This window comes from Salmo salar, chromosome 13 (genome assembly GCF_965601325.2).
Source record: "Salmo salar chromosome 13, fSalSal1, whole genome shotgun sequence".
Taxonomy (NCBI): domain Eukaryota; kingdom Metazoa; phylum Chordata; class Actinopteri; order Salmoniformes; family Salmonidae; genus Salmo; species Salmo salar.
This window is the reverse complement of record NC_138303.1, coordinates 92478746-92491748: the sequence shown is the minus strand read 5'-3', so window position 1 is coordinate 92491748 and position 13003 is coordinate 92478746. Positions and strand designations below refer to the sequence as shown.

The following is a 13003-nucleotide window of genomic DNA, read 5'->3' as shown; positions in this document are numbered from 1 at the left end:
GATAAAGAATGAATAGGTCTTATAGTGGTGGGAAAAATAGTCCTACAAATATAAGCCTTTTCAAGGAACTAAAGACTGACCATCGAATTTTGTTTAAATTGTTCTGTAGGCTTACTATAAATCAAATATTGGCTACATGCATTGGTCGCACTATCCATGTGGTACAGTATCCCTAATCGTTATAGAGTATGAGGGACGCTGATGCGTTTCCAGAAGTGGACTAGAAGCATTACGAGACGCAGTAGAGCGCACCTGCACAGACAAGACCAGACAAGGGAACTATAGTGTAGCTCTTCCAAAGGTAAGTCTCTCTTTGAAAATCTCAATAGTTATCCTGCAGATTTCTATGAAATGGCAACTTTGCCTTCTCAATCTTATGAATTTAACTCACCATTTGTTCTCACTGAGCTTTTACTGTATTTTCTTTCTTCGTCAGTTTCATGTACTTGTTTCAGTAAGAACATACGTGTCATTTGATAAAGTTATGGTAAAAAATAAGAACAATAAATGACGATGGAGTGGACTCCTCCAAATGCCAACCTTTCCTTGATGATTTGTATGATGACTAAAGCTTTTTTCAGAGAATCTTGGTGTGTATGGCTTTTTCGTTTTTCTTTCATATTCCTTACGTTTCTTTTAAAAAATATATTTGTATCTGCTAGGTTTCTCTGGCAATATGTAGGCTATAACACGTTTTTCTGATGTGATTCCATTTGGAAGGTGACTTGTGAAAATGGAGATTGCGTCACTGAATGAAACTGCTGTGAACAGCACCATGGACAGCGCCACTATGGACAGAGCTAACCGCACATACATGCCTTATTACCTGCACTCCACCGGCATGTCTGTCATCTATATCCTGTGCTATATGGCGGTTCTCCTGCTCTGCGTCGGGGGGAACGTGCTGGTCTCCCTGGTGGTCCTTCGGAACCGCAACATGCGCTCCGTCACCAACCTCTTCATCCTCAACTTGGCCATCAGTGACCTGCTCATTGGAGTGTTCTGCGTTCCAACGACTTTGATTGACAGCCTAATATCAGGTGAGAAAGTGGAGGGAGCAGAAATGCGTAGGGCACATGCAGAAATCGATGCGGGATCCCCGCCGCAAGGGGAATCATATGGTTCTGGAGGCGAGAGTGTTAACTTTCTATGAAGGGATCAAAGGTTTCAGTCTGGCTTTTACAGCTCGAGGCTGTCTCCAGTTGAGTCAACCAAGTGTGAGAACGTCTGGAGTGGAGTGAAAAGGCTGAATTTCAATCAACTTGCTGTTGATATGAATGAATTATTGCATACCCGCTGGGCACACCACATCATTTCAACCGGTACATTTTTGGTAATATTTGGTTAAGTTGTTCAATGAGATTTCAACCTTTATTTACCTACTCAAAAAGACAGCCATAAGTTTCTTGAATTCCAAATGTTTGTTGAATTCACTATGCTTTCATCCATCCATAAAAAGCACAACAAAATTCCAAAGGAAAAAGTTAAAACAATGTCAGATTTTTGATTTAGTTGTCATCTAAATGTGTTATCACTGCACTTTCAACAATTTACAAGCGCAATAAAGTTCAAATGGGAATACAATGTCAGAAATGTTGTATTTATACAACTACTTAATGTTTGTTATTACTGTGCTTCATCTAAAAGCACAACCAAATAACCTGGGCCTGGGTTCCCATAGTGTTGGAATTTAGGCTTACTTTTATAAATGTTTTATTTAACCTTTCTTTAACTAGGCAAGTCAGTTATGAACAAATTCTTATTTACAATGACTGCCTATCAAGAGGCAAAAGGCCTCCTACAGGGACTGGGCTGTGATTAAAAATACAAATTTAGGACAAAACACACATCATGACAAGAGAGACACCACAACACTACATAAAGAGAGACCTAAGACAACAACATAGCATGGCAGCAACACATGACACAGCACGGTAGCCCCACAAAATGGCAGCAGCACAACATGGTAGCAGCACAAACATGGGTACAAACATTGTTGGGCACAGACAACAGCACAAAGGGCAAAAAGGTGAAGACAATAAGTGTTTTAACGATGCATGTTTCCTACAATGGCCGAAGATGTAACAGGTGTTTCCCAAAACAACACCCAGAGAAAATGCGTTGTTGAAGCATGTGTTGATACGCTGCTCTCGGATCAGCGTTCTCCATTCAAATCTTACATTAACGTTCGAATTATTCCACAATACTGACGACGGATCAGCTCCTAGAAAGATATTATTACCTATGACTGCAAATATTGAGGTGGCTTATTCTAACACTTACCCTATAATAATGCAGTAAAATATATGGCACATCATTGGACACATTAGGCTACACATCATGAAATATATTGAGACAAATTACAGACAGTAGCCTACAAGTAGCTAAATAAATCTCAATTGATTGGACATTAAATGCATTTCAATATAATATAATTGAAATTGGCCTAGCCTATAGCCTATAGCCTACTGTATTTTTTTTTTAATACAGTCACCACTGTTTTATATTTTTATATGAAGCTTTATATGTCGCAATTGCAAAGACATTGGTAACTTTGTATTTGCAGTCAACTTTGTTCTGAATTATCGGCGGTCACAGAGAGGCGGACAAACCATGTGATTTTATGTTTAGCGGAGATGTTCTGTGTATAACGTGATGCTATGGGTAAAAAAACATCTAACTACGCACTTAGTTGTTCTTTGAGTGGTCTGACGTAAACTGAGATTATGAGCGTTTTCAAGTGAAAAGTTAATAACGATGGTTTTGGGCAGGAGCGGAGTTGTGGGAGGACCTTTGGGGGCTTGCCCCGCCCAACCTTATCTGCTTGCCCGTCCAAATAAAATATTGAAATATTGATAATTTATTTGACCGAGATTCGCGTCGAGAGAAAGATGCATCAATCTCAGTTAAAGCATTCGAGTGAGCGAAACAGCGACCCTCTGTCTCAGTATGTGTAGACCATGTATCTGATGCTGTCTGGACCAAAAGAGTATGGCATGTCATACTATTTCTGTCCAGACAGCATCAGATGCATGGGCAACGTATAGAGGGGGCGCTGTTTAGCTCGCGCGGATGCTTTGTCCGACGATATAGTGTCAGCGGAGAGGAAAGCGACAGGGCACAGTCGCCAAAATCTGTCCAGTATAAACCCAGTGCGTTTCTATGGGAATAATATGCAGACCTAAACTTGTCGTCTGCCTTCCAGCCTTTGAGACAAAGAATCCCATTGTTAAGGTGGAGACATGAGCATCTCATCATGACAGATCTCTGGTTTCAGCCTCTTGTGAATTGGAAAGGAAAGTTAAAATCAAAATCAAATTTTATTGGTCACATACACATATTTAGCAGATGTTATTGCAGGTGTAGCGAAATGTTTGTGTTCCTAGCTTCAAAAGTGCAGTAGTATCTAAAAAATCACAACAATACACAAAAATCTAAAAGTAAAAGAATGGAATTAAAAAATATTGAAATATTAGGACAAGCAATGTCGGGGTGGCATTGACTAAACTACAGTAGAATAGAATAAAGTAACATATGAAATGAGTAAAGCAGTATGTAAAAATGATTAAAGTTACTAGTGTTCCATTATTAAAGTGATTCCATGTCTATGTATATACTGTAGGGCAGCAGCCTCTAAGGTGCATGGTTGAGTAACTGGATGGTAGCCTACTAGTGATGTCTGATGGCCTTGAGATAGAAGCTGTTTTTCAGTCTCTCGGTCCCAGCTTTGATGCACCTGTATTGACCTCTCCTTCTGGATGATAGCGGGGTGAACAGGCAGTGGCTCGGGTGGTTGATGTCCTTGATGATCTTTTTGGCCTTCCTGTGACATCGGGTGCTGTAGATTTCCTGGAGGGCAGTGTGCCCCCGGTAATGCATTGGGCAGACCGCACCCTCTTCTGGATAGCCCTGCGGTTGTGGGCGCTGCAGTTAGCGTACCAGGTGGTGATACAGCCCGACAGGGTGCTCTCAATTGTGCATCTGTAAAAGTTTGTGAGGGTCTTAGGGGCCAAGCTGAATTTCTTCAACTTCCTGAGGTGGAAGAAGTGCTGTTGCGCCTTCTTCACCACACTGTCTGTGTGGGTGGACCATTTCAGATTGTCAGTGATGTGTACGCCGAGGAACTTGAAGCTTTTTACCTTCTCCACTGCGGTCCCATCGATGTGGATAGGGGCGTGCTCCCTCTGCTGTTTCCTGAAGTCAACAATCAGCTCCTTCGTTTTGTTGATGTTGAGGGAGAGGTTATTTTCCTGCACTGTGTGGGTGTACAGTGCACTGTTAGGATGCTGGAATGCCCAAAAGTAAATTGATGTTTCAACAAAATTATATAATTACTCCTGTCTAAATAAAATCATTCAAAATACTTCACCATGGAGCATGACTTACCCACAGAGGATCATTATTTTATTGTTATTTTTAAATGCTGTGGATTGTTTCATGCATGCATATGTAGGAAGGTGCCCATTTGGCAATGTCTTATTTCTGATTGTCTTAACTCACCACTCATGTTTTCTTCGCCTCACACGAGGCAACAAAGTCTGTTTTTCTATCAGCCATTGCGAATGATACATGTAGTTCCTCAGTATTTGAAAAATCTTTCAACAGTCCCATCCTTGTTAATCACTAAGCTTCCGTGTGAAAGAGCAAGATATCATCATCTGATGATTCCATATATCCAGTGGAAACGTCATAAAAAAACAGCTTTTTGTCCCGAGCTCACGTGTGCAGGAAACTTTGAGGGCCCGGAATAGGCTAGTTGATTCAATGTTGCAAGTTACTAAGAGACAGCTTCCAGACGGACCCTGTGATAATTTGATACAATGTTGAACTTCACTAGCAATAGCTCAGGTCAAGACAGATAAAAAGGGAGGCAGACAGGCGGAGAAGAGAGATGAATGTGATTGAAGGAACCAGAATTTTTATCAGGATATTTTCTACTGTTTGTAGTTATCGGCTTTAGGCCTATGTATTTTACTTACTTGACGATGGAAGTTATAGGCCTTCTGTTGCATCTCTGAGTCCTATGTTCTCATTTCTTTAGCCACCAATGGGTCACAGTGTATCAATGTGTCCATATGGCAGAAGCTAGTGCTCTGGCCATAGTTGAATTTTAACTTTGAGATTTTTACCATTTTACTTCAGATGTTTATTATTAACCACGTGACACCTTAGGTGCTTCCTTTTGGGGCGGCAGGTAGCCTAGTGGTTAGAGAGTTGGGCCAGTAAGTGAAAGGTTGGTGGATCGAATCCCCGAGCTGACAAGGTAAAAATCTGTTGTTCTGCCCCTGAACAAGGCAGTTCACCCACTGTTCCTAGTCCGTCATTGTAAATAACAATTTGTTCTTAACTGACTTGCCTAGTTAAATAAAGGTTACATTTAAAATATATATATATTGTCACGTGGTTAATAATAAACATCTGAAATAAAATGGTAAAAATCTAAAAGTTAACAAACAATGACTTTGAGAAACAAAAACATTATTATTCAAATGAAACTGTTCCAAGAAAATGTGCATTTATACATACAGTGAGGGAAAAAAGTATTTGTTACCCTGCTGATTTTGTACGTTCGCCCACTGACAAAGAAATGATCAGTCTATCATTTTAATGGTAGGTTAATTTGAACAGTGAGAGACAGAATAACAACAACAAAAATCCAGAAAAACGCATGTCAAAAATGTTATAAAATGATTTGCATTTTAATGAGGGAAATAAGTATTTGACCAATCTGCAAAACATGACTTAGTACTTGGTGGCAAAACCCTTGTTGGCAATCACAGAGGTCAGACGTTTCTTGTAGTTGGCCACCAGGTTTGCACACATCTCAGGAGGGAATTTGTCCCACTCCTCTTTGCAGATCTTCTCCAAGTCATTAAGGTTTCAAGGCTGACGTTTGGCAACTCGAACCTTCAGCTCCTCCACAGATTGTCTATGGGATTAAGGTCTGGAGACTGTCTAGGCCACTCCAGGACCTTAATGTACTTCTTCTTGAGCCACTCCTTTGTTGCCTTGGCCTTGTGTTTTGTGTCATTGTCATGCTGGAATACCCATCCACGACCCATTTTCAATGCCCTGGCTGAGGGAAGGAGGTTCTCACCCAAGATTTGACGGTACATGGCCATGTCCATCGTCCCTTTGATGCGGTGAAGTTGTCCTGTCCCCTTAGCAGAAAAACACCCCCAAAGCATAATGTTTCCACCTCCATGTTTGACGGTGGCGATGGTGTTCTTGGGGTCATAGGCAGCATTCCTCCTCCTCCAAACACGGCGAGTTGAGTTGATGCCAAAGAGCTCCATTTTGGTCTCATCTGACCACAACACTTTCACCTAGTTGTCCTCTGAATCATTCAGATGTTCATTGGCAAACTTCAGACCGGCATGTATATGCATGTATATCTGCTTTCTTGAGGAGGGGGACCTTGCGGGCGCTGCAGGATTTTAGTCCTTCACGGCATAGTGTGTTACCAATTGTTTTCTTGGTGACTATGGTCCCAGCTGCCTTGAGATCATTGACAAGATCCTCCAGTGTAGTTCTGGGCTGATTCCTCACCGTTCTCATGATCATTGCAACTCCACGAGGTGAGATCTTGCATGGAGCCCCAGGCCGAGGGAGATTGACAGTTCTTTTGTGTTTCTTCCATTTGCGAATAATCGCACCAACTGTTGTCACCTTCTCATCAAGCTGTTTGGCGATGGTCTTGTTGCCCATTCCAGCCTTGTGTAGGTCTACAATCTTGTCCCTGACATCCTTGGAGAGCTCTTTGGTCTTGGCCATGGTGGAGAGTTTGGAATCTGATTGATTGATTGCTTCTGTGGACAGGTGTCTTTTATACAGGTAACAAACTGAGATTAGGAGCACTGCCTTTAAGAGTGTGCTCCTAATCTCAGCTCGTTACCTGTATAAAAGACACCTGGGAGCCAGAAATCTTTCTGATTGAGAGGGGGTCAAATACTTATTTCCCACATTAAAATGCAAATCAATTTATAACATTTTTGACATGCGTTTTTCTGGATTATTTTGTTGTTATTCTGTCTCTCACTGTTCAAATTAACCTACCATTAAAATTATAGACTGATCATTTCTTTGTCAGTGGGCAAACGTACAAAATCAGCAGGGGATCAAATACTTTTTTCCCTCACTGTATTCATAACTGGCACACAGATCGGTAGAAATGGAAGAATAAATGTTAAGCTTCTCCAAACTTGAAACTCATGAGTTGCTTATGGTCTTTACTACTACACCCATTCAGTGGCGATTTTAGCATGTAAATCTTGGTGGGGCAAACTCCCCATTTCTTTTGTTGATGCATGCCAGCAAAGCCACTACACAACACAGCACAACACTAAACAATACATTATTTGCACTATAACGGTGACAAACTGTGTCCATACTGTTAGGGCCTACATAAAGCTGTCCCAACAGCAGAACTTTCCTTTCAGCACCACCGCTACACCTACACAGCTGAGCCTTGTCTGGCAGCGAAACAGTTCATTTTGGGCGACTGGTTGCCTAGTGATTAGAGTGTTGGACTAGTAACCGAAAGGTTGCAAGATCGATTCCCCGAGCTGACAAGTCTGTTGTTCTACCCCGAGAAATCCGTTAAACCACTGTTCCTAGGCTGTCATTGAAAATAATAATTTGTTCATAACTGACTTGCCTAGTTAAAAAAAATTCAGCCTCATTTACTGCCTTTAAAAAAAACATAGCTGATATGGCTGACTTACTGAAACAAATGTGGTTACTACATTTGTGTAAGTCGATAAGAACCACATTCTCCTTCAATAATAATGAATGCTAAAATAGACTTTTTGTTCAGTAAATTCATACTGTTTATTCTTATATCATTAACACTTAGCTTGAAGTATAAGAAAGTGCAAGCAAACGAGCTGCGACGAGGTATGCCTATTCGTTCAGCACTTTCAAAATGGACACAGACAGAAATTCAGATAGATGTTAGTTCAGATAAATTTAGCAACATGTTGAGGCCTTAACATGTCTAGCTTGCTAGCTAAGAAAGTATGATGTTGATATGATCAGTCCAATCAAAGCTATGTAGATATAACGTGATTTGATGTCATTTTATCTATAGTCAATGACTTTGAGCCTTCTTGGATGGTCACTTCTAATGTAAATCTATGGCAGCACCCAAAGGGGCTTGAACTGCCTAGCTCTCCCTGTAGATTTTGCGGTGACACTAGAGAAGATTACCAATGCCTACGCTCTGTATTTTCCACTGGCTGCCCCTCCACCACAGAAAGCACTGAGCAAGGCTGAAACATCTGTATTTTGGAGCTGCCATATTCAAGAAAGCAAGAAAGAGATCATGTTTGTATTTTACTTTATTCGCTCAATAAATTCGTTTTTACATTGTTCGCAGACTTTATTTCAAGTTCATTTCAAATTTAATTTAGTTGAGATAGAGGTGAATCCAACATATAGTTTAGTATTAATTTGTAGAAAAACTTGAATTAAAGCCAGACTAAATCAGTGGCACCAATGGATCTATCCAAGCAGAAGATCTCATTCAAATGGTGATATTTGTTTGCGTTGACAACCAAACACAATACAAAATTCAGTTTGTCTACAAATATTAATAGTTGATGTATTAATAATATTAAATGTTGGATTCATGTCTCCATATCAACCATAAGTCAAATTTTAGGAATAAATCTAATCTATGCAAACTTTAAATGCACTTTAAATAGACTTTGACTTATTTTTTTTAGGTTGAAATGGAGACGTGAATCCAACATATTCTAAGTGTTGTGTTTATGTACTGACATGTATGTGTAACTGATAGATACACACACACACACACACACACACACACACACACACACACACACACACACACACACACACACACACACACACACACACACACACACACACAATGTATGTCAGTTGTAAGTCTTTTGTCTGTAATGTCTTTGCGTTATGTGTCGGACCCCAGTAAGACTAGCTGTTGCCATTGGTGTTGGCTAATGGAGATTCTAATTAATTAATTAAAATCAAATATTAATGATGACTTTGAAGATTACATTTTAAATCAACCAAAGCTTGAAACCCTAGGCCTATAAGGCTGCATTTACACAGGCGGCCCAATTCTGATATTTTCCAATAATTGGTCTCTTGACCAATCACACCAACTAAGGAACTATGTTTTGCATATTTTTAGTTGAACCCAGAGTTGAATTGAGACAATAGCTGTTTATGACTTTGCAAATGCTATACAGGCCAAAATAGTACAATTGATGACATATGACTTATAAATATATATGGTTACATTTCAATTGCTCTGTCAAACCTACATTTTGGAATGACTTTGATAGCAACAGTGAATATATTTAGTTATATATCGGTAGTAGTCAGTGACAAAATAAAAGCTAAGCAGGGTTGGGCACGGTTAAAATCCTGGATGGGATAACAATTTAATAGTCGTAGATCAACTCTCCAGTAGGAGGTAGTGGATGTAACGTTGAAGATCTGACATTGTTTCAAAAGGTACCAATTATATATATTTTATACACAGTTTGTCAATGTTGAAAATTGGTTACTATGATGACATAATCCTATGGTTGAAATTTCACCTTCAAAAGAACAGTTTTGACTTTTTTCAAATCCAATGTACTTTCCATGTAGATTCCATGTCACAATACATTGAAAAATGACATTCAAACAATGTTGATTCAACCAGCTTGTGCCCAGTGGGTACAGTTCAAGTCGGAGGTTTACATACACTTAGGTCGGAGTCATTAAAACTGTTTTTCAACCACTCCACAAATTTCTTGTTAACAAGCTTCTGATAGGCTAATTGACATCATATGAGTCAATTTGAGGTGTACCTGTGGATGTATTTCAAGGCCTACCTTCAAACTCAGTGCCTCTTTGCTTGACATCATGGGAAAATCAAAAGAACTCAGCCAAGACCTCAGAAAAAAATTGTAGTCTGGTTCATCCTTGGGAGCAATTTCTAAACGCCTGAAGGTACCACATTCATCTGTACAAACAATAGTACGTAAGTATAAACACCGTGGGACACACAGCCATCATACCGCTCAGGAAGGAGACGCGTTCTGTCTCCTAGAGATGAACGTACTTTGGTGCGAAAAGTGCAACTCAATCTCAGAACAACAATAAAGGACCTTGTGAAGATGCTGGAGGAAACAGGTACAAAAGTATCTATATCCACAATAAAACGAGTCCTATATCGACATAACCTGAAAGGCAGCTCAGAAAGGAAGAAGCCACTGCTCCAAAACTGGCATAAACAAGCCAGACTACGGTTTGCAACTGCACATGGGGACAAAGATCGTACTTTTTGGAAAAATGTCCTCTGGTCTGATGAAACAAAAATATAACTTTTTGGCCATAATGACCATTGTTATGTTTGGAGGAAAAAGGGGGAGGCTTGCGAGCCGAAGAACACCATCCCAACCGTGAAGCACGGGGTGGCAGCATCATGTTGTGGGGGGTACTTTGCTGCAGGAGGGACTGGTGCACTTCACAAAATAGATGGCATCATGAGGCAGGAAAATTATGTGGATATATTGAAGCAACATCTCAAGACATCAGTCAAGAAGTTGAAGTTTGGTCGCAAATGGGTCTTCCAAATGGACAATGACCCCAAGCATACTTCCAAAGTTGTGGCAAAATGGCTTAAGGACAACAAAGTCAAGGTATTGGAGTGGCCATCACAAAGCCCTGACCTCAATCTTATAGAACATTTGTGGGCAGAACTGAAAAAGCGTGTGCGATCAAGGAGGCCTACAAACCTGACTCAGTTACACCAGCATGGGCCAAAATTCATCCAACTTATTGTGGGAAGCTTGTGGAACGCTACCCGAAATGTTTGACCCAAGTTATTATTCTGTCTCTCACTGTTCAAATAAACCTACCATTAAAATTATAGACTGATCATTTCTTTGTCAGTGGGAAAACGTACAAAATCAGCAGGGGATCAAATACTTTTTTCCCTCACTGTACATGTATTGTGTAATGTTGAGTCCTGGGAGTGTCATCTGATGAAGATCGTCAAAGGTTAGTGATTAATTTTAGCTGTATTTCTGGTTTTTGTGACGCCTCCTTGCTTGGAAAATGGTTGTGTGGTTTTTCTTGTCTGAGCGCTGTCCTAACATAATCTAATGTTATGCTTTCGCCGTAAAGCCTTTTTGAAATCGGACAATGTGGTTGGATTAACGAGAAGTGTATCTTTAAAATGGGATATAATAGTTGTATGTTTGAGAATTTTGAATTATGAGATTTTTGTTGTTTTGAATTTGCCGCCCTGCTATTTCACTGGCTGTTGAATAGTGTGTCCAGCGGGTGGGTCCCACATACCCCAGAGAGGTTAAACTGTATCTATTAAATGCATGCATTTTCCCTCCCTTTCCCACCGTTTGCTCCCTTAATGCAATTTAAATCCAGTGTCAATCGAAACACATTAAGATTCGTTAAGATTAAAATATTTGGTGTTGCAACCGGGCTACCGCTTGTGTGTAATGCAGTCTTTCTTTCCAGGATGGCCGTTTGGCCAGATTACATGCACCATGAGCAACCTGGTCCAGGGGATGTCAGTGTCAGCATCAGTCTTCACTCTGGTGGCCATAGCTGTTGACAGGTAATCCACTACCACACCACCGCACTATCCTGTCACAGATCTGTTTGTGCTCTTGTCAACTCCATTGCTGTAATTGTCAAGCCAAACATTTATCTCTGTGGCATTCGGTCTCTCTTCCTCCCTACCCCCTTCCTCTCTCTCTCTTGCTCTCTCTCTCTCTCCCTCTGTCTGTTTTCTTCCCTCCCTACCCCCCCCCTTCTCTCAGGTTCACAGGTATTGTGTACCCCTTTAGACATCGAATGAGGCCTGTGACTGCTCTCGTCACCATCCTCTTCATCTGGGTGCTGGCGTTTGCTGTAATCTGCCCCTCGGCCGCTACCCTGACCATCATTCACCTGGAGGACACCTACCTGGTCCAGGACAACCAGACATACCCTGTCTTCGTCTGCTTCGAGAAATGGCCCTGGCCCGAGATGCGTCGTGTCTACACCATGGTCATCTTCGTGCACGTGTACCTGGCCCCCCTGGTTGTCATCAGCATCATGTATGGCTGCATCGTTGCCAAGCTCTCAGTCAACCTGAGGCAGGTGAGGCTGGCAGAGGTGCGGAGGGCCCATTCCCAACGCAGGGTTAAAGTGATCAACATGCTGATCATGGTGGCGGTGCTCTTCATGGTGTCATGGCTGCCTCTGTGGACGCTGATGCTGCTGACTGACTACAGGGATCTGGACACGCAGCAGATTGACTTCCTCAGCAGCTACGTGTTCCCTGTGGCCCATTGGCTGGCCTTCTTTAACAGCGGGATTAACCCCATAATCTATGGCTTCTTCAATGAGAACTTCCGCAGGGGGTTCCAGGCTGCAGTGGCCTGCAGGTCCTGTTCACAAAAAACAACAACAGGGGTGGTTAATACACGCTTCAACTTCCCGCCCCCTAACAGAGTATTTAATGAGAACCCTGAGTCCTCTGGTGGGAGAAAAGGCCACTGCTCTAAGGGCACTCCTAAGATTATCCCACATGGAACCAATGGAATCCTCCTGGATGACATTAACAGGAATGTTGGACTCAACAGGGTGATTGGAGCCTGGGTGGAGTGACTCTAATTAGGGCTGTGACGATTATAGATTTTGGTATAGATTAATTGTCGTGCAAATGGCCATGGTTAGTGCAATAATTGAGCAAGTAATGCATCATAATGCATCTTTACAAATTAGCTATGAGATACCTAAGGAATACAACATAGCTTTGTTGACACACCCCTGTCTCAAAAACCAATTGTTTTGACTGCTGGGAACTTTTGGAAATGAAGCTTCTATTAACTATTAACCATGCTGTTCTGCTTGCAAAATGATAACCAACGTTACCCACCCATGGTGTAGGTGTGGTTCCCTTGCGCACACTGAATAAATGTAATTCAACCACTGAAAACCCTCCCACTTGCTG

At 41.3% G+C, this 13003-nt stretch overlaps 1 protein-coding gene across 1 annotated transcript; it reads left to right on the top strand.

Annotated features, from left to right (window-relative positions):
- Positions 1 to 739: 739 nt before the first annotated feature.
- LOC106568265 (neuropeptide FF receptor 1-like) lies at positions 740 to 12657 on the top strand. Its single transcript, XM_014138436.2, has 3 exons — positions 740 to 1040; positions 11521 to 11620; positions 11826 to 12657. The coding sequence occupies exons 1-3, from the start codon at positions 776 to 778 to the stop codon at positions 12655 to 12657; spliced, it is 1197 nt and encodes a 398-aa protein (XP_013993911.2). The 5' UTR covers positions 740 to 775.
- The last annotated feature ends 346 nt before the right edge of the window (positions 12658 to 13003 follow it).

What these genes read in the sequence shown, in the direction of transcription:
- LOC106568265 (XM_014138436.2), top strand. Translation starts at nt 776, where the DNA reads ATGGACAGCGCCACTATGGACAGAGCTAACCGCACATACATGCCTTAT. An exon ending in GATTGACAGCCTAATATCAG is followed by an intron (nt 1,041 to 11,520) that starts GTGAGAAAGTGG and finishes CTTTCTTTCCAG; the next exon opens with GATGGCCGTTTGGCCAGATT. An exon ending in GTGGCCATAGCTGTTGACAG is followed by an intron (nt 11,621 to 11,825) that starts GTAATCCACTAC and finishes CCCTTCTCTCAG; the next exon opens with GTTCACAGGTATTGTGTACC.